The sequence below is a fragment of the Scleropages formosus genome, chromosome 25 (genome assembly GCF_900964775.1).
Source record: "Scleropages formosus chromosome 25, fSclFor1.1, whole genome shotgun sequence".
Taxonomy (NCBI): domain Eukaryota; kingdom Metazoa; phylum Chordata; class Actinopteri; order Osteoglossiformes; family Osteoglossidae; genus Scleropages; species Scleropages formosus.
The window spans coordinates 16,465,672-16,486,045 of record NC_041830.1 but is presented as its reverse complement, the minus strand read 5'-3'; the positions used below and the strand labels follow the sequence as shown (position 1 = coordinate 16,486,045).

The following is a 20,374-nucleotide window of genomic DNA, read 5'->3' as shown; positions in this document are numbered from 1 at the left end:
GGCAGTAAACGGTGTGATTTGGTGTTTTTTCACCAATCACAGTTTTTGGTCTCTCTGTTGCAGGTGAGGGTCTAGGGTTCGAGTCCTGCTTGGGGTGCCTTGCGATGGACTGGCGTCCCATCATGGGTGTGTCCCCTTCCAGTCTTGCCCCCTGTGTTGCCGGGTTAGGCTCCAGGTCACCGCGACCCTGCTCGGGACAAGCAGTTTCAGACAGCGTGTGTGTGTGTGTGTGTTACAAGTGATTGCTTTGGTTTTGTCCAGAAAATATTGACAAAGTACATCTAATACAACACAGGACATGACTGATACATATGTCTGCCCGTTATCATTAGTCACTTGTCCCACTTCAGGGTCATGGTGGTCCAGAGCCTATCCTGGAGACATGGAGTGTGAGGCAGGTACATCCTGGATGGGGCACCAGTCTATCGCAGAGCAATCGCACAGGCACACACAAACACACACACGCTACAGGTCATTTAGAGTCGCCAGTTCACCTGAAGCACATGTTTTTGGTCTATGGGAGGAAACCAGAGCACCTGGAGGAAACCACACAGACTGCCAAACCTACAGCCCAGGAGCTTTGGCCCTGTGCCTCCTCTGACCAAACCTTGAAAGTGAAAGTGTCCAGAACTGCACTAGTTTACCTCCTCCAGCTCCCGTCTCAGAGCTCTTTCCCCGTAAACAAGTGAGGGAAACACACCGGCGGATGTCTTCCTATTAAGGGAGCGATGAAACGTTCATGAGTGACTCAGAGCGTTGTCCCACATTCGGTGTCCACAGCTTTTGTCCACTAACACCACCTCAGTATTTTCAAACTAGGTCAGCATAACATTTTTATGCGAGGAAAGTAATAATGAGGGGAGAAACAGGGACACGTCTGGGGTCAAACTAATGAAACCGACACTGATGTCAGATTTAAGTTGAATTTATATAAATGGCTCTTCCTCCATTGAGAAGAGAGCACAGAATTCCCAGTGATCTGTTTCACTCTTCACAGAAGAACTGTCGAAAAGTAAACAAGGCCATTTTTCCCCCACATGAAATGTGTGAGTTTTACATTTATTTATTTAGCAGACACTTTCTCTAAAGTGACTTCCAATGAACTCTGTGTAGTATTAGTAGCCCACACACCTTATTCACCGCAGTGACTTACACTGCTAGATACACCACTTACAATGGGTCACTCACCCATACATCAGTGGAACACACACACACACACACACACACACACACACAATGGATGAACCTGAACAGCATGTCTTTGAACCGTGGGAGGAAACCAGAGCACCCAGATGAGATCCACACAGACAGGGGAAGAACATGCAAACTCCATAGAGACTGAGCAGGGATCAAACCCATATCCTCTTGCACCACACGGGCGCTATGAGACAGCAGCGCTACTCGCTGTGCCACCATGCTGCTGCTTTTCCCTCTCTGATCACCATCTTCCGGCATAAAGACTAATGGGTGTGCTCACCGCAGGCTGACGGACACAGTGCCGCTATGTAGGTCCATTCACCCGTCTCCATACATTGTCACTGTCTCCCCCAGTAAAGTGCTTGGTTTGTCTGTCTCCAAATTATCAAATCCTATGGCATTCTGGGGAAGATATTCTGTGATAGGTGCTGATGAGTTTCTCTTCAGGCTGCTTCTCAAGGAGAACCTGTGTTAAAGAAAAAAAAACCTGTACATATTGGAAAACTCCATGAGTTTCAATAGGTCAGAAATTGATAGCTGTATGTACACTGTGTGGTAATTTCATAGAGGAACAAAGTCCTTCCAGCAGCGAAGACGACCATAAAGAGACTTGACCAACAGCTCAAAAGTCAGGACACGGGACAGGAAAGGTGAACTTTAAAGGAGAACATCAGAGGTCAAAGATCAGTGGAAACATCTGGATTCTGCTAATACCTGTAACCTCTGTACCTTCATTATTATTACTGTTATTATTATTATTCAACTTTTTTGTTTAATTAAGATGGTCCAACAATAATGATGAGTTCACAAAGTTTTATATATTTTGCCCAGCAGATGGCGGTAACAGCCTTCCTAAAGAGAGTGAATATGAACATTAATTTAAATTCAACTTTAATTCCAAAAAAAAGCGAGTGAAACAAATGCCATATATTTCCTTTCATGTCCTTCAATATGCAGTGGGCGTGGCGCAATACAAGCGCTGGAACCTGTACAAATAAATCATCATCATCATCACATTGTTCTTAAAAGCACAACTTATGGTAACATTTTACATGAATTAACATTTTCTCTCCGGACTCCGACTGCACTGTGGCTCGCTGGATACCTGACAATTACTTGACAACTGCAGAAGCACTTTGTCTCCCAGCGCCTCGCGACACTCCCCCCCCCCCCCACGACTCGTCTATGTAAACAGTAGAGTGGTAAAGGCCAGAAAGGGGGTGGGCACCCTGCTGATGGTGAAGCTCCTGTGGGTATGAATTGTCTTATTTCTGGACGGCCGCCAAAAGTGTGGGGGGGGGAGGGCGGTAGCCGCAATAAAGAAATCAAATCAAAGCTGTTACCTCGGTAAAAGAAAAATAATAATAATTATTATTATTATAATAAATCGATGAGGGTGTCCCAAGTGTGCGCGTCCCTCCCCCCCGCAACTCCAGCGAGGTGGTTCCGTCCACAGCAAATGAGCTTCACGGAGGAGCATCCAGCAGCAGCAGAGCGGAGGAGGTCCTTCACGGGAGACGAGCAGGTCCTGCGGAGCTCGGCCACGGGCTGCAGCCCGACACACACACACACACGCGCGCGCACGCACGCAAGCACGCAGATGAGGAGCTGCGCCGTCCTGGAGCTGCAGAGACACGGACACGAGGGACGGCGTCCCGGCCAGTGAGCGGAGTCTCGCCGCCAGGCGCCGGACGGACGAGGATTTACGCGCGGCAAGGTTTACGCGCGGCGTTACGCGCACGGCGCGCGGCTGAGATGCTGCCCTGGAAGAAGAACAAGTTCGACCTGATCGAGGAGGACAAGCAGAGCAAGCAGAAGGGCTATGCGGTGAGCCTCAACTACTCGGCGCTCACGTCCTTCGCGCGCTCGTGCCCGGAGAGCGCGCTCAACCGCGTGGGCAGCATGTTCAGGTCCAAGCGGAAGAAGGTGAAGATCACGAACGAGGACCCCACGTACACGGTGCTGTACCTGGGCAACGCCACCACGATCCAGTCCAAGGGCGAGGGCTGCACGGACGTGGCCGTGGGCAAGATCTGGAAGAAGAGCGAGATGGGCCGCAACGGCACGCGGATGCGCCTCACGGTGAGCGCGCAGGGCATCCGCATGGTGCACGCGGACGAGCGGGCGCGCCGGCCGGGCCACCTGTACCTGCTGCACCGCGTCACGTACTGCGTGGCGGACGCGCGCCTGCCCAAGGTGTTCGCGTGGATCTACCGGCACGAGATGAAGCACAAGGCGGTGATGCTGCGCTGTCACGCCGTGCTCGTGTCCAAGCCGGAGAAGGCGAAGGCCATGGCGCTGCTGCTGTACCAGACCTCCACGACGGCGCTCGCCGAGTTCAAGAGGCTCAAGCGGAGGGACGACGCGCGGCACCAGCAGCAGCAGCTCGTGGGCGAGCAGACGATGATCCCGCTGGTGCCCATCAGGAAGCTGCTCAACGGACAGTGCTGCTACAAGCCGCCCGTGGAGCGCAGCAGGAGCGCGCCCAAGCTGGGCTCCATCACCGAGGACCTGCTGGGCGAGGAGGAGGAGGAGCGCGCCATGCGCTTCGAGTGCGAGGAGCTGCTGGACGGCGGCGCGCACGGGCTCTCGCGCATCATCAGCGACCTGGGCGAGATGTGCATCGGCAACGACGTGCAGACGCTCAAGGCGGACCTCAGGGTGACCAGGCTGCTGTCGGGGGACAGCACGAGCAGCGAGTCCTCCATCGAGAGCAACCAGGAGTCGAACGCGCCGGCGAGCGGCTGCGGGGAGGGGAAGATGCAGGAGATCGGCTGAGTGCGCGCGCCAGCACGAAGCACGAGCCCACGGACGGACGCTCGGAACACCGAAACGCGCAGACCCACGACAAACCCACGGGGAGCCGGCGCCCCTCTCTCCCGTCCGTCGTGCTTCTGCGTCCGAAACAACTTGACCGCCGACTCGACTCTTAAAAGGAATGTTTCCGATATCGCACGCGCGCAGCAAGTGGCCCGAGAGGAGCGCGTGAGCGGTGGATACATTGTGTCTCCCGAACGCACGGGACCCCGCGGCGGCTGTGTGCGTAAAGCGGAGCTGCGCGCGTGTGCGCCACTGGAGACGGAGGGACCCCCGTTTGGCTTGAACTGCCAAAGCAAGGAGCCGCGCGACTTCCGCACTGAGGACAGTTGTCCACGTGACGAAAAAGACCTCCTTAGTTTCCCAGGCCAGATTTTCCGCGCGCTCGGCGCGTCTCCCCTCGTTTTTCCTGCGCTCTTGACTGTGGAAAATTGATTGTCTTCTGGGTGTCGCGCTGTTGTAAAGGCTGATCAGTCAATCATGTTCTTACAAACATAACGTGTCTTATCTTTGCTGTGCAAAAGGAAACACTTGAAAGTATTACAGTGTACATAGTGATGAATTATATGTATAAAATGTTTGTTTTTTCGTATGAAAACGAGGAATGTGATAAAAAAAAAGAAATAAAGTTTTTCAACTGCAGCGCTTCAGGTTACTATGTTAAATTCCCCTCCTCCGAAGTACACAGTTCTGTGCATAATGTTAGCTGGTGACTGTGATGTTCAGACAAATCCATGGTGACTGACAGTGTCGTCTTGTAACTTGTAACTCTGACCTTTAGCTGTATCACTAATAGTGAAATAGAAAAAATCTTTAAAAAATTCGGTTTAGTTATGATGGGGGTAGAATATTATGCCCCCATTGAATGACAGAAAGAAAAGGAAAAAAAATGTCCTGCGTAAGCCGGGAAACTGTTTCAGGGTTTCAGTCGAGGTAAATTATTTTTGACGCCGTCGCCCAGTATTGAAAGCGGTGCGATTTGTCAGTTCAAAGGTGGCCCAGTGAGGTTGTGGGGATGATTTCGTGCAGCTGAGACCCATTTGAGACGCAGCGGACATACAGAAAATGTTCCATAAAATCAAAAATAATTGGGGCTCAGGGTTCTGTTCTCGGGCCTCGGATGATTCCTGCTGAGCTTTCCCAGCGGGGCACCGAGAGGCTGATTTTGCGCGTCTGTGGGTGCGCTGATAAGGCGGTAGAACATGAGAGCTTCCCTTTATCTGCCTGCTTCTGTTTGGCCCCTGCTACGGTACCAGAGCTCCGCCGGGGTTCGACTCTCCTTTTCCGTGGAACACGAACAAGGAGCACTCGCTTTGGCTCGTCTCTCAGGTCCGGAACAACGCAATGCACAAGGTCTCTTGTCAAAGAAATGTGTGTGTGGACCTCATGGGGGTGCTGACTAATGCGTTTGGCCTCCAAGGAAAACAGCCTGACCAAACACAGACCTTTACTCTCACTGTTTTTATTATCACTCAGTTGTGTGATACTTTTCTCCATCTCACTTACCCTGTGAGGTTTGTACAGCAGCGTAACTTTAACTGTATCAGTTCAGGGTAAGTACCTTGATCAAGGGCACTGCAGCAGGAGGTGGGGTAATGTAGGGTGGGGCAAATTACATTTATTCTTATTATACTGTATATCATTGTAAATAATCCCACAGCAAACACCTTTTTAGTCCGAAGCTGGTGACACGGCTCGATGATGGTAATTCTAGAGCAGTCCGGGTTGATTAGCTCCTCTCAATGGTTCAACAGCAGAACCCCGCCTGGGTCACGCATGTGCAACCGTTCTGTTACCGGTCGTTTTGAATTACAGTGAAATATAGAATATTTAGTAAAATATAGACTTACTAGACGTGCAGATTTCATTGAACCTGAAGGGCTTTGGCTGGAGGTGCGCGCGCACGCACACACACACACACACACACACACACACACACACACACACACACACACACGGTTGTGTCTCACCTGGATGCTGCTCAGTGCAGTCAGAGGTCGACGCCCACGTTTGAGTTGCCGGGGTCGAGGAAGTGACCCTAACCCTCAAGGTTTCTGAGCGATTTGGAAATTCTGCAGCTGTCCAGAAGCCCCCATGTCCAGAAGTGCTAAATGTTTCTAGACACAGATAGTAAAGTCCATTCATGGGAAACATAAAACACTTCTCCGGATTGTTGCTGCCCTCCACTTTTTTGTTCTTCAGCACAGTGTGTGTGTGACATAGCACTTTGAATGGACCTTTTATTTACTGTGTTTGTGAAACCTGTCCTGGGCATCACTTCACCTCCAAGAATTCTGTATTTTACTTTCCTGTAACAAATACAAACCAGAGTGTTTTTTTCCTGTTTGGAAATACTTTGAGGAAACTGTTGTGTGTGTGTGAGAGGGAGAGAGAGAGAGTGTGTTTACATATGTGTATTATTGAGAGAAAGGGTTTGCTGCAAGCAGATCTCAGACCCGTATGTGACAGAGAGAGCGGCTCCGGGTTCGAACGGAGCCGGGTCAGCGCATGGTGTGGAGAGTGGACCTGCGCCGGGTGCCAGATCCACCATCGCTTCCTTCCCTTCCGCTCTTTTGTCTCGAACCCCCTGGGGGCTCTTGCAGCTCGCCCGACTTCACATGGTGCACAGTGGCCATTGTGGGAGCACACGTGCGAACACACACGCACACACACACACACACACGAAAACACACTATCCAGCCTGTTTTTCCAAAGTGGATGATGACCTTGTTCTGTGTAGCACATGCAGGACGAGCCCCCCCTCCCCATTGTAACACAAATATCCACCCGGTGACTCGAACCCTGCACGCCTCATGGACGAACAACTCGCATCGCACATCTGGATTAGAGCAGCGTGAGCCTCGCGTGCCGCTCGTGCAGCATCCGCGCACAGAAGAGCCAGCGGGTCCCTGCGCCGCTCCTGTTCCTCGAAAAGAAAACGGTGCGTGTCGGCCGGGCTCGTCCAGCACCAGCCGTGTAATGGGTCACACGTGGTAAAGCAGATACGGTAAAGCGACACTTCACTAGAGTAACTGGGCTCAGCTTCCTCAGCTAAAGAAAACAAAGGCACAAAACGATCAATAAATTAGTTAAATATATATCTCACCATAACACCATGTTCCCAGAAGGTGGGTTTTAACACCCATGTCCTGAGCGCTCAGGTCGCTTCCCTGTATCTCAGACGCACCGTGTCACTTCAATCCTGTGTACAAATGTTTAGATATAGAAAAAAGTTTCAGCAGTAATATTTTTTAAATGTATAACTGAAGAGGCCGGCGTCTGTCACTCGGCGGAGGACACACTGTGCTTTGGCGCGAGCAAAGATAAACATCATAAACTGCAGGGGCCAAACGCTTGGGCGACGGAACTGCAGGAATTTATTGGCAGACAGACAGCCTGTGGCAAATTGTGTTTTATGGACACTGTAACATCAGTGGTGCAATCGCACACACACACACACACACACACACACACACAGAGAGGCTGAGATCGCTTGTCCCAAGGTGAACCGGAGCCTAACCCGACAGCACAGGGCACAAGGCAGAAGAGGGAGGGGACACACCCAGGACGGGACGCCAGTCCATCGCAAGACACCCCAAGTGGGACTCGAACCCCAGACCCACCAGAGAGCAGGACCCGGCCAAACCCGCCACACCCCCCTGCCCCCACACCTCCTTGTAATGCTGTCATTTATGAGGTACAGTAAGTGTGGCCAATGGAAAATTTAGTTTGGCTCTTTGTAGAAAACGCAATTTTTAAGAAGTAGCAGCCAGAACTGATGAGAAGTGGGTCACGAGGACACAGGGACAGTCGGAACAGCGAGAAGAGAGGAAAGGCGAACAGGTAGATGGAAACGCAGCCGAACACCGCAAAGTTACCGTGTTTAGCAGAAGCAGCCACACGGCACCAAGCAAATCCCGAGTTCAGCGCCGATACGATAGGGGTCGGATGTTACGTCCCCGTCGGAAGCGAGTTTGACACAAGCCATCGATCCGCATATTTGTGGGCGGAGCTTCAGCTGTGGCCCATTGCAGTAAGAGAGGTACATCCGCTATGTAAGAATAATCAACATACAGTCTGTATCCTCATGCAACACAACATCCACACTGGGACTTAACACATATACAGAAGACTGACGGGACCGCATGGGGATGGTACCTGCCGGACAGCGTACCCGCACGGCAGCTGAGCACGTGACACGTAATAGCAAGGTCCACAATTACAGCCTATAAAATGAACAATGAATAATGAATAAAAGACTATTTGTTACACTAGTACTATACAGTACAGTACTCAAGTAATTTAATACAACTCTAAGGTCACGAGAAGACAAATCATTTTTTATTCTAAGGCACATTTTAAGGGGAACTATAGTTTCGCTATTGAATCCCCAGTAAATATTACATATTATTGTCCGAATATTACATGTATTTTATTATTGCCTCCTTCTCACATGTAAATTATATTATTGTATCATATGATGTGCAACATTTTATGTTACTAGTTTTTGTCTCCGTCACTGTTGTGCTGATAAGTGATGCGGATGGACCCCCGACTCCTGGAAAGCCTCGGTCGAAAGCGATGATGCAACTCCTGGAAGGTCCAGCATGAGCCTGAACCGGACAGCTCTCCCCCACACACACACACACACACACACACACACACACACCTCTTAACCACAACAGCCTCGCATTCACACTGTGTACAGAGAGACCAAATGAGGAGGCCGGCGGGGGGAACCCCCCCACTCCCACCCGCCAGTAGCTCTGGACAACACACACAAATCGATCCGGTGTCCTTCAGCCACTGACAACAGGCAAATTTAATTTAGGCTGAGCAGATACGTCGCGGGACGGAACGTCGCACTATTTGTTTCCTTCGTTTGGCCCTTTCCAGTGTGCCACCGCGTTGTCGTGGCCCTCTTTTCTTTCCAAGTACACAAAGAACTCAGCATCCCATATAAACAGTGGTAACTGACCATGGGGCTACGGGGCCGAACATATAAAGCTAACGTGGAACGATAAAGTGAGGTTTATAGCAGAATGAATTAGAGCCTGGATATTTTTCCCATGAGAAATAATGGGAAATGCCATTAAAGAGGACCGAGTGCTGCTCATTTTCCCACTCCGGTGACAAATGAAAATCACGGAAAAATCATTTTGAAAAACAGGTGCTGATTGTACATTGCGGTAGCACCGTGGCTCAAACAGAGCAGAAACAAAACACACAGTGCTGTAAAACATATATACCTGTAACCTCCCGCAGTCTAAATTTCTCAGTTTTTCAGAAAGTGAGGATTCTATATTTTGAAGAGCTCTTATGCTTTTTCTTCATGGCTCATATTAAGGGTGTACTGTCACTTTAAAGAAATCACATCTGCTCATTTGTGCAATGGCGTAAAGTTTTCTTCATCAAGAACAGCTTTTAAAAATCATAAAAATCAACAATTTCTAAATACTGTATATAAAACGCCCTCATTTTTGTGTTTGCAACCTTTGATTTTGAGGTAACATATATATCTCTCTGCGGGTGTCTTATAGTGACGGGAACAACATACTAATGCACAGCAATAACATGTGACATCTACTGCACATTAAATGTCTATTTAAGTGTTTTATAAACCAAAACATGGAGCAGAAATACAGTGGTGCTAAAAAGGGCCCAACTGAATGATCAGTTCTACCCACTGGGGCCCAATAAGCTTTTTAATCCACTGTGTGAGAAAGTGGAATTGAAGGCTTACTAATTAAATAACGAATACTGGCGATGACACGAGATAAGGGTTTGCTGTGATCCAATAAAAAGTTCCCTTGATTCCCAGAAAAAGAGATAGTGAATAAATTTCTGGTTCATTCCTGTGAAGCAGCGCTGGGGCAATAAAACCACAATAAATACAGGAAAGACATGCAGGAGCAACTTAAGGATCTCTTTGAAAATAAGCCACGGAACATTCCAGGAATACACTGGAACATCTCTGCAATATTCACAGATTTATTGCTATATTGCATCTATTGTTATCGTTGCTGCTCTTGGCTGACACTCTGAGGCAACGCTACTGGTAATGTCACCCACATACCCACATACACACACACACACATTTTCAGAACCGCTTGTCCCATACGGGGTCACGGGGAACCGGAGCCTACCCGGCAACAGAGGCCGTAAGGCCGGAGGGGGAGGGGACACACCCAGGACAGAACGCCAGCCCGTCGCAAGGCACCCCAAGTGGGACTCGAACCCCAAACCCACTGGAGAGCAGGACCCAGTCCAACCCACTGCGCCACCGCACCACCCTTAAAGTACCATTAAACTGATTTTAAAAAAAATACACCCAAGACATCATTACTACAGACTCTGATGGACTTATCCGGGTCTCGCGCTTCTTTTTCTGTCCGGGTATGATCCAGTTTGCCCACTTCCTCAAGACAGTAGTGGACACCTTGGCACGCAATCTTCAGTTTCTTTTCAGTCCAACAAATGGAATAACTTTTATTTAGCCAAGTAAGAATGGATTAATATGTTTCTTGAGAAAGCTGTTTCATTCTGGCCACTTTGGAGCCCAGAAATGAACTTCAGCAATGCCAGTACCCTGCAACCCACGGAAAGACTGACTTTTCTTCAATAGAACAATGGGTTCCAGCTGTGCAAACTCAATTATCAAGGTTTCTCTGCCATGAGGACCATTGCGACCAGAGTTTACCATGAGCACACGAATAATTGCTGCTGGAAATGGGGCTTTGCAGTCGGATGCGATTAATAAATTATAGAAAAGCGATTCGTTCAGAAACATCATTTTATCATTTTAAGTTTCTTTGGAGGATAGCGTCAGATAAATGCAGCGCAGATGTTGCAGTTGCAGTTGCAGCAATGCAGATATTAGCTTTAATTTATCTGATCTGTGGCCTTTACTACACTGCCTGGTGTGGAGCTAAAAATGAACAAAAATTCATACGTATTATTAACCTTTCATCAGGCAGTCATTTTTGACTGTGGGAGGCAGGAAAAGGGGGGTTTCGTGCCTGTGGAGACTCCTCAGCGCTGTCTACCTGCGCTATCTCTCTCCCGCTGATGGACGCGCTCTTCCTTCAAGGAAACAGATGTCTTCGGGCAAAAATAAACAGAGAAGCGGCTGAGCAGCAGCGGTCCGGGGTCGTCGGCCTGCGCTGGCGGGAAACTGGAGATTAGCGAGGACCTTCTCACGTATCGAATGGCAAACCAGATCTGGGATCCACATTTTAAACCCCCCAGGAATTGGTTTTCTTTGAGGATCTCACCCCGATATCCTTTCTTCAAACCATAAAAGTGATGAAGGCTTCGGCAACACAGACGATTGCGATCCCAAGGACCCGGGGTCAGCAGTGCTGTTGGATCAAAGCTTCAAGGGCAGCGTGAGTCTTCAGAGCATCTTTCGAGAGTGTGAAGAAGTGCACAGGTTAGTGAAGGTGAAGTGTTGAGGGGAACGCTGCCAGGGTCACATCGACCTTGAGCTCCACCAGTCTGGTGGCCCCAGTGTGTCACTTTCTTCCACTTGTTCCAGGAAACTCGCAGCACTTCTTGTTACTCAACCTCACACTTTCTTCACCGCAGCTGGGTGGTTTTGCACAGGAGAGCGACGTGTGAGAGACATATTTCACAAGCTCCTGCTGTTATATCAGGCCCCCCTGGCTGTGACCTGTGGGCTGGGTTCAACACGGTGCGGCTGGAGCAATTGGCCACCATCACTCGTGCACCTGGTCTGATGGTGTGGGGACCTCGAAACTTAACCCTAACCCTATGACTAACCCTAACCCTAACCCTAACCCTCATCTTTACCTTATCACTAACCCTAACCCTTCGACTAACCCTAACCCTTCGACTAACCCTAACCCTAACCTTCATCCTTACGTTATCACTAACCTTAATCCTATGATTAACCCTAACCCTAACCCTATGACTAACCCTCATCCTTACCTTATCACTAATCCTAACCCTCACCCTCACCCTAACCTTAACCCTAACCCTATGACTAACCCTAACCCTAACCTTCATCCTTACCTTATCACTAACCCTAACCTTAACCCTAACCCTACGACTAACCCTAATCTTAACCCTAACCCTTCGACTAACCCTAACCTTCATCCTTACCTTATCACTAACCTTAACCCTATGATTAACCCTAACCCTAACCCTATGACTAACCCTAACCCTAACCCTAACCCTCATCTTTACCTTATCACTAACCCTAACCCTTCGACTAACCCTAACCCTAACCTTCATCCTTACGTTATCACTAACCTTAATCCTATGATTAACCCTAACCCTAACCCTATGACTAACCCTCATCCTTACCTTATCACTAACCCTAACCCTCACCCTAACCTTAACCCTAACCCTATGACTAACCCTAACCCTAACCTTCATCCTTACCTTATCACTAACCCTAACCTTAACCCTAACCCTACGACTAACCCTAATCTTAACCCTAACCCTTCGACTAACCCTAACCTTCATCCTTACCTTATCACTAACCTTAACCCTATGATTAACCCTAACCCTAACCCTGTGACTAACCCTCATCCTTACCTTATCACTAACCCTAACCCTAATGCTACGACTAACCCTAACCTTCATCCTTATCTTATCACTAACCTTAACCCTATGATTAACCCTAACCCTACGACTAACCTTAACCCTAAGCCTAACACAGCTGCAGCCAATGAGAATGCAGCCACCGGGACGTTTCTTGTTCTGCTTCAGTTAACACTATATCCATCCACTCCTGTTCACCCAAAAAAGTCTCAGAAAAGCTAAACTCAGATAAAAACATTTCCCTGGTGTCGCCTGCTCACCCTTTTGAGCACATTTTTACTTGTTATATAACCCAGCGCTTCCTTTATGGGAAAATCAAAGTGAAAACCTCCCTCATCACTCTAAAACACTTTAGCACAAAGCTCCAGATCCATGTCGTTCTTTGATCACGAGTAATTTGAGCCTGAAAAGACTTAGTATCTGTCACTCTCCTGAAAGGCTAAAGTGCTTCTGATTTCACAGGAACGTGTTTTTTCACAGCCATTGGAAATAAAAGAAAACTGGACGCGTGCGCTCGGGCTGCATGTCTTCGCAGGCTTGTTTTGGACGAGACCCACACGCGGATGGAAATACCGCGGCGCTGAAACACGGTGTACCCTGGTGTCGGAACGAGAATGCTGTAATTAGAAGGGAGCAGAGTCCCCGGCGGAGCAGCGTTTCACGGCTTTGTCCTCTTTAAAGACACAACTGAGGAGCCTTCAGGCAGGAATCAGCGCTGGGGTTTTTTTTTGTTCAGTTTTAGCTTTTTTCGTGCGCAACATCCGGACGACCTTCAAAGACATCAAACGGACCATCAAATTTGCCGCAATCTGTTAATCGAGAAACGCTTCCGCACTCAGAACCCTGGCAAGAATGGGAGGTTTTGGGTGGCCTGTACATGACGCACAGCCTCAAGTCAGTGGCCTTATATCTTTCCATAAAATTATCACAGATTATACAATGTGAATCTCTAGACAGCCATTACACACCCGCCCCACCCCTGTGGTTTTCCCATCTCAGGTCGCCGCCTGCAGTGCTGAGTGCAGGGAGGCCCCATCACACCATCAGCACCGTGGCCCTCCAGGGACCGCAGGTCACATTAAGGGCACCCGCATCCTCCCGCTATTTTTACTCCCAGGCTCGAGGCGACTCGGGTCCCTGAGGAGCAACCTTTCCTCATTAAGCAGGATTAGGAACGCGGGTTCGAAGCGCCGCAATTGTTGCCACGGGGCCTGCTTTCACAACTGACTGTTGACGGGCATTTTTGCGTTTCCACGGCAACAGCAGCTGATCAGGGTGTGGAAAATGGGAATTAATAGGAGGCCGGGAGCAAGCGGTGTGTACGGCACGGCGGCGCGACCCAAAGAGGACAAACTGATAAACAACTCTTGACGCCTGTCCCAGTTTCACCCGGCGTCCCGTACACCCGTCCTTTGTTTTCCCAGCATGCTTTACTCCAGTCCAACGGACTGACAGCAGTCCTCCATTTCCCAGTTTGCACAAAATTTGCGTCTTGGTTTTTCACACAAAACATTACCTGCTGTGGAACCCAGCGGATGTCTGAGTTTCCATAGAGTGCATCTGTACGTGACCAGACCTCGGATGGCCGGATATTTGAATGACCGGATGATCCAGTGCATCACGACATTATTTTTCTTTACAATTTTCAGCCAGTAAAAATGAATAACTCCCACTGGATAACACTAACGTTATGTTTTTTTGGAGAGACAAACTCACTGAAAGGAATCGTGGTCTTTTCTTTGGCTTCCTCCCTCGCTTTAAGATCGTCGGGAACTTTTCTCCCCTGTTGTTGAATACTGGGCAAAATTAAACACAATTTCTTAAAAAATTGCTTTATTTTGACATTTTCAGCGATTTGCAACATACAACTATAAAAGCACAGCAAAAAAATGAAATTGTAAAATAAAAAAATTATTTACAGACAATAAGAATAATGTCACGTTGAAATAATATTTAAAAAATCACACATAGGATGCTTTGGAATGACAGGTCACCTGGATGACTTTAGTTGGGTCATGCAGGGATGCACCTTAAACATTACATGTTGATCCCAGCTTAAAAAATTAAGAACAAAGTGAAACTATTAAAAAAAACACATTTATTTATTTGTTTATTTAATTCCTTATTTATTTAAATAAACACTCTTGCTGTCCTGGCCCAAGTCCGCTGGTGACATAACAGGTATAAGAATAAAGCACCTCGGAGAGGCTCCTTATGTTGGCAGCTGATGTGACAAATGGCACAGGCTGGACCTGGCAGGCCGGCGCGACTCTGCCCACCCACACACACACACACACACACACACACACACACACACACACACACTTTGGTACAGATCAGCTCTGCCAAACTGGCTGCCATGTCTCTGGCTGCCCACCTGTGTGTGGTGGCTGAGCTAAAACCGTGAGGAGAGCAGATGGACCTCAGGAAACAATCTGGTTTAGTAACCAGGGCACAGGGTGCGGCAGGAGTAGCACCAATAGCGAAAAAGAAGAAAAACAAAAACAAGGACCTGCAGCTTTTGCAGAAAATCCTCTTTTGTCTTCAGTATGTTGAGGGGCCTCTGAAAGCCAGCTGAATGCAGCTGTTACTGTTTAATATTATTATTTCTGGATGATATTCCTCCTCTGTCCATCTACAGCCGCAGCAGTCAAGAACCGAGTGTCCACCGTGTGGGAGCGCTGATGGACACCAATACTGGGGCTCCTAATGAGTGTGAGCTCCGTTTCTCCTGCTTTCCCATGGAGCCTCACGAGAACCGCAGTCGAACGCGCTCGGCGACACGGTGAGGGCAACGCAGATTACCAGATGGACCCCCTCCCCCGGCGTGGCGTTCGTCCTCATTAACTGAGTGCACGCAGCGCTGGAGAGCAGAGCCACTGGGGGGGCCTACCGACTCGGACCGGTCTGCCGAGGCGCGCGTCCACGCAGGCCGCCGCTCACGTGTGAGGAGCCGCAAGGACACGGAGGAACCTTCACCGCAGCAGCTGTTTTCCCGAACGCGGCGAGAAAGAAAAGCTCCATTGTGTTCGTTGGCTTCGCTGAACCTCATCTGATACTTTTTTTTTTTTGAAAAACAATAATTCCAGATTTCAGGGTTAAAGCAAACATTGGAATGCTTAGAACTTTTTGTCCTCTTTTTTCCAGTACGATTCGAGAGCATTTCTAAAGAAGGAACGTGCGGAGGATTCATGAATTAATACTGCAGGGAACACATGTGCCAGGAGCCTTATAGCGCGGAGCAGCAGGGGGCGTTGTGGTTAGAGACGCGACCTTTCAGCTCAGGGACGAATCCCACCTCCTGCTATAATACCACTGATCAAGGTGGTATCGGTACAGGTATAGGTATAGTATTACCCTGACTTAATACTATAAAAATTGCCCACCTCTACAAATGGGTAAATCGGTGTAACTCTGCACTGTAAAAGTACGAGACAGAAGACAGACTGTGGAATACATTCGGAGCCAGTGAAGACCGTTCACGACCCAGTTCAGCGCAGCTCTGTCTGGTTTAAATACCTCTTAAGTGAATTCTCCTTTAATTACGAAGAGTTGCTGCCCGAAACGATCTCAGCTGTATCGGTGGAATATCCGTTCTGGGGCTTCCGGGACCCTGCAGTGCAGCTGTAATTTTGAGCACGTTAGGCAGCCGAACAGGGAGCCCTAATGGACGGACGAAGGACGCCGGTAAAGTTCAGCAAAGTGTTTCAGTCAGGAAACTCATGAGCGCCGGGATCTCGGGGTCCCGTACGGTCGAGCTGCGCACGGAGCAGCTGGGACAGGACCGCGTGTTTACAGACGCGTCCAGGGTGGAGACAGAAATCCCATTATTGTGAGAAGCGATGAACACGGGGCTATTTTTACCACGGCCCGCAGCACACTGGAAGAACAGGGGTTCTGTGAAAAACAGCACATTTCCTCGCTGGGCCGTCAGAAGTCGGTTGCGGTCCCGGCCGCCTGTTTTTCTGCTGCACCTTCTTCCTGTTTGTGCCTGTGTGGTCTGCCGTGTGAAGGTCAGCGCTGTTAGACTCATCCACAATAAGGATGTGTTTCCATGTTTTCTCACACACACTTCCCCTCCTCGCTGCCTGTCCGCTCCACTGGATTTGCTGAACAACTCTCCATGACGATAAAGTCTCACATATGTATATATATATATATGTGTGGCATATGGTTATGGGTAGCAAGGTAAAAATTGGGACAGCTGGTAGCGTAGTGGTTAGAGCCGCTGCCTTTGGCACTTCACTTCCATCGGACAAATAGTTATGAAGAACAGAAAATAGACTGAAGGATATTTCTATTTGTCTGACACCCAAAGTGACCCGCAGTGTGAGGTTTCTACACTAACTGCTTGCAGTGATTTATCCATTGATACAGCAGGGTAATTTTTACTTTAGCAGCTCCCAAAGCCTTGATCAGAGATATGAGAGCAGGGGCTGGGATTTGAATGCAGGACCTTCACATTGCAAGATGGTAACAGCTTCACTGCCTTCTACCCTCTTCAAGACCTGGTCACAGCATTCACGCATTTGCTTAGTTACCTAATTACCAGGCCGGCCTCTCTATCAGAAGAAGTTTTTCACAGCAACTTGCTGAGATGCAAACGCCACCAAGCTTCCGCCCAAAGCAGAGCAAACGGTTTCAGCCGTACCTGAGTCAGCCGCCCTGCTCCTCGCCCCCACCCCTCGAGACAAGGCAAATGGCCAATGTGGCGCTCACCTGCTCACATTCAATGGATATAATGAGCGAATGCGAACTCCCCATCCTGCGAGGTGCTTGGGTAGAACCCCGTGCCGGTGACCGTGTCACCTTGGGCCACCCGAGAGCCTCGGGCTCCAAGAGATCATTATTCCACGCCGAGCGCTCAGATAATGATAATGGACTGTTTGTGGGAAACCCGGCCCTGCAGCCCGCTGTCAAGGTGCCGTGTCATTTGATGGACGTGTTCATTTTAGTGTGATTAGCAGCACCTGAGTTAGCTGTCTGCCTCTCGAAAACAAAAAACAGCAGTTGTGTATACATGTATATTTGCTTGGTTATATTAATTCTGGAGGGTGCGGAGGTGCAGCGGGTTTGGCTGGGTCCCGCTTTCTGACGGGTCTGGGGTTCGAGTCCTGCTTGGGGTGCCTTCTGACGGACTGAGATCCTGTCCTGGGTGCGAAGACGGACAGGCCAGGTCCACATCAGGTGGTTAGTCCTGCACCAGCGAGTCGTGCTGTTTTAACAAAGCACATCGTTGTCCTTTATGAAGCTCAGTAATCCCACTAAAGCACGAAGCAGACAAAACACATCTCTAGCAGGCTGGACGACGACTGCGCAGCTTGTAATTGGGGCTCGGCTTGCGATTAAACCCCTGGGTTTGTCATTGTTCCTCAAAGGGAAGTCCGGGCGTGCGGCAAACAAAACACAGATGCATACACAGAAGGAGCAGCCTTGAACATCGGCACTGTGCATGTCGGGGCGTGCCACTTCATCATGCCGTTCGTTGTCACAGAACCAATTTTGAAGAATAAAAAGACACTTAGCTGAGCCAAATCCAAGCCTGATGTCACCTTCCTTAGGCAGCAAACAATTCAGTTCAGTCCAATTCATCTTATTTTTATAGAGCGTATTACACTCACGGGCGGAACACCGGATGTAGGACCCAAATGCAGGATCGTTTCTTAGAATAACAAACGGATAAAGCAATGCTCGTGGTCGGAGACAGGCGTGGGTCTAGTATCGAGGCACGAAAGCTGTTCTGAAGGGTGATCTGAGGTCGTGGTCGAAGAGGCGAGGCTATGATTGAAGCCAAGGGAAAGAGGACTTGGGGACGAGGAGTTGGCCGGGGGAACAAGAAAGGGAGACTCAAGGTGCAGGTCGGACAAGATGAAGTAGGAGTGTGAGAACGCAGGGGGACGGTTGTCTCTAAGAGATTTTATGGCTTAGGTGCAGTAGTGTGGCAACCTTCATACACAATCCTGGTGATTATGGCTAGGTATTTGCGACTGAGGTGGGGTTGAGGTGTGACAGAGTGGCAGAATGATGCAGAGCTCAGAGCAATAGATTAAGCGGGACAGTTCGAGAAATTGTGATAATGTATGGTTGGGTTGGTCAAGTGAGCCATCTGGCAGCTGAGGAGAGGAAAACAGAAAACTGCCAACGACAAGGAAGGGGACATGAATAAACCTCTGGGAGTCCAAGTACCATTGGCAGCCCGTCCCTCCTGGGCATTGTAGTGCGGTTACAGTGGACCTGTGTAGATATGTCTGTGGTTAAAGGACCAGTTTAACAAGCAACACAGAGACAGAGTCCATGGTCAAGTCCCAGTGGGGGTAATGAGAGGTTGTTCCTACTTCCCTTCAAGTGGCATCCAGACGGCATTGGTATGCTAGTTCAATGGCCAGCTTCCCAGGTGACTCAGGTGTTTCCTTGGGTGTCGTGATGCTCCAGGGGCGATATCAAACACAGAATGAAAGTGAAAGCAAAGTTTCACCACATGAACTCTGTGCAGAAAAATCCTTATTTGACAGAAATTATGGCTACATGTTAAGAATTATGACATTCGACAGGTGTCCAGGGACGTACGCCCTTCTTAACTGGAGCGCCGTTCCAGCACAAGTCCGAGAAACACATCTGCCTCGTGCACAATCCTATGGTGCTGAATCCCAAAGGCCTGTTGCCATGGTAACACAACTGCAGCTCCTCTTCGCCAACAGTCAGCACTTGTGGGCACAAAGACGAATGAGGTGTGCAGGTCGTGTTATCCAGGTTTTCCTTGGCCTTGTGAACGGGAGGGAAAACAGTCACCAGTGATGCGTGAAGTCTCGTGGCCCCTGGAGGGGGGTCATGACCTGGTTAACCAGATGGGGTCAGAGCAGTATTGCATTGACAAGGTGAGACAGTCAATAAAGAACAGGGATGTGTCGTCTGAATGAAGATGGCTTGAGCGTTAATGGCTAAACAATATAACAGTAAACAAGCAGGCTGTGGACTGGTGCAGGCGTCCGAGGGGACAGTAAGACAACACGATCACCCCGACGTTTAATGGGGCTTTTGAGCACAAACAGCAGGGTCTACACAGGGGTCTCGCTACTCTATAGTCATTTCACCATGAGGAGCTCCACTGGGATGCCAGAACACTCAGGCATGTGCTCCATCAGCGATGTGTAAATGCAGGCTAGCTCGTCTGGCAGGGGCGCGCGGAGGGGCATGGTACGAGTCCGATCGGGGTCACTTAGCACTTTACACATGTCACTTCAAAAGCTCCTGATGGAAGTTACAGAAGAACTAGAAGAGCTGTGTTCAGTTTAAGAAGAACGAGTACCGACTAAGTGCAAGTTTCTCACAAAAGTCTCAATTATGTTAATTGAAATCAATCCTGAGGATCAACTGTCTGCAAGAACATGCTTTTTAAAAAGGTACGTGTTCATTTAAAAAACATCCAACCACCACAAGTTCGATATTAGCAGGTCTGAATTTTCATTGTCCGAGTCACATGAGAATCATTCCCCCTTGCTGTTGTCGGTCTCTTCTGACTGCAGGCGCTCTGGGTGTGTGTGTGTGTGTGTGTGTGTGTGTGTGTGTGTGTGTGTGTGTGTGTGTGTGTGTGTGTGTGTTCGTGTGAGAGAGATGCTGTTTAGCTAGGGATTAAGCAGGGAGGACATTGCTCAGTTCCAACATCTGCAAGTAAACAGGGAACTCCTGGTGTCCGTTAACGTGGCTTTCAAGTCTACCGAGCGTGTGTGTGTGTGTGCACCTACGCATGGCGTCATGTTCAAGGGCAGGTGACATCCCATAACTCCTAATACTG

General features: G+C 49.1%; 1 protein-coding gene across 1 annotated transcript; it reads left to right on the top strand.

Annotated features, from left to right (window-relative positions):
• Nucleotides 1–2,427: 2,427 nt before the first annotated feature.
• On the top strand, nucleotides 2,428–4,641 carry LOC108921434 (protein FAM43A-like). Its single transcript, XM_029249322.1, has one exon. It carries the CDS (start codon nucleotides 2,953–2,955, stop codon nucleotides 3,973–3,975), a length of 1,023 nt encoding a protein of 340 aa, XP_029105155.1. The 5' UTR covers nucleotides 2,428–2,952; the 3' UTR covers nucleotides 3,976–4,641.
• The last annotated feature ends 15,733 nt before the right edge of the window (nucleotides 4,642–20,374 follow it).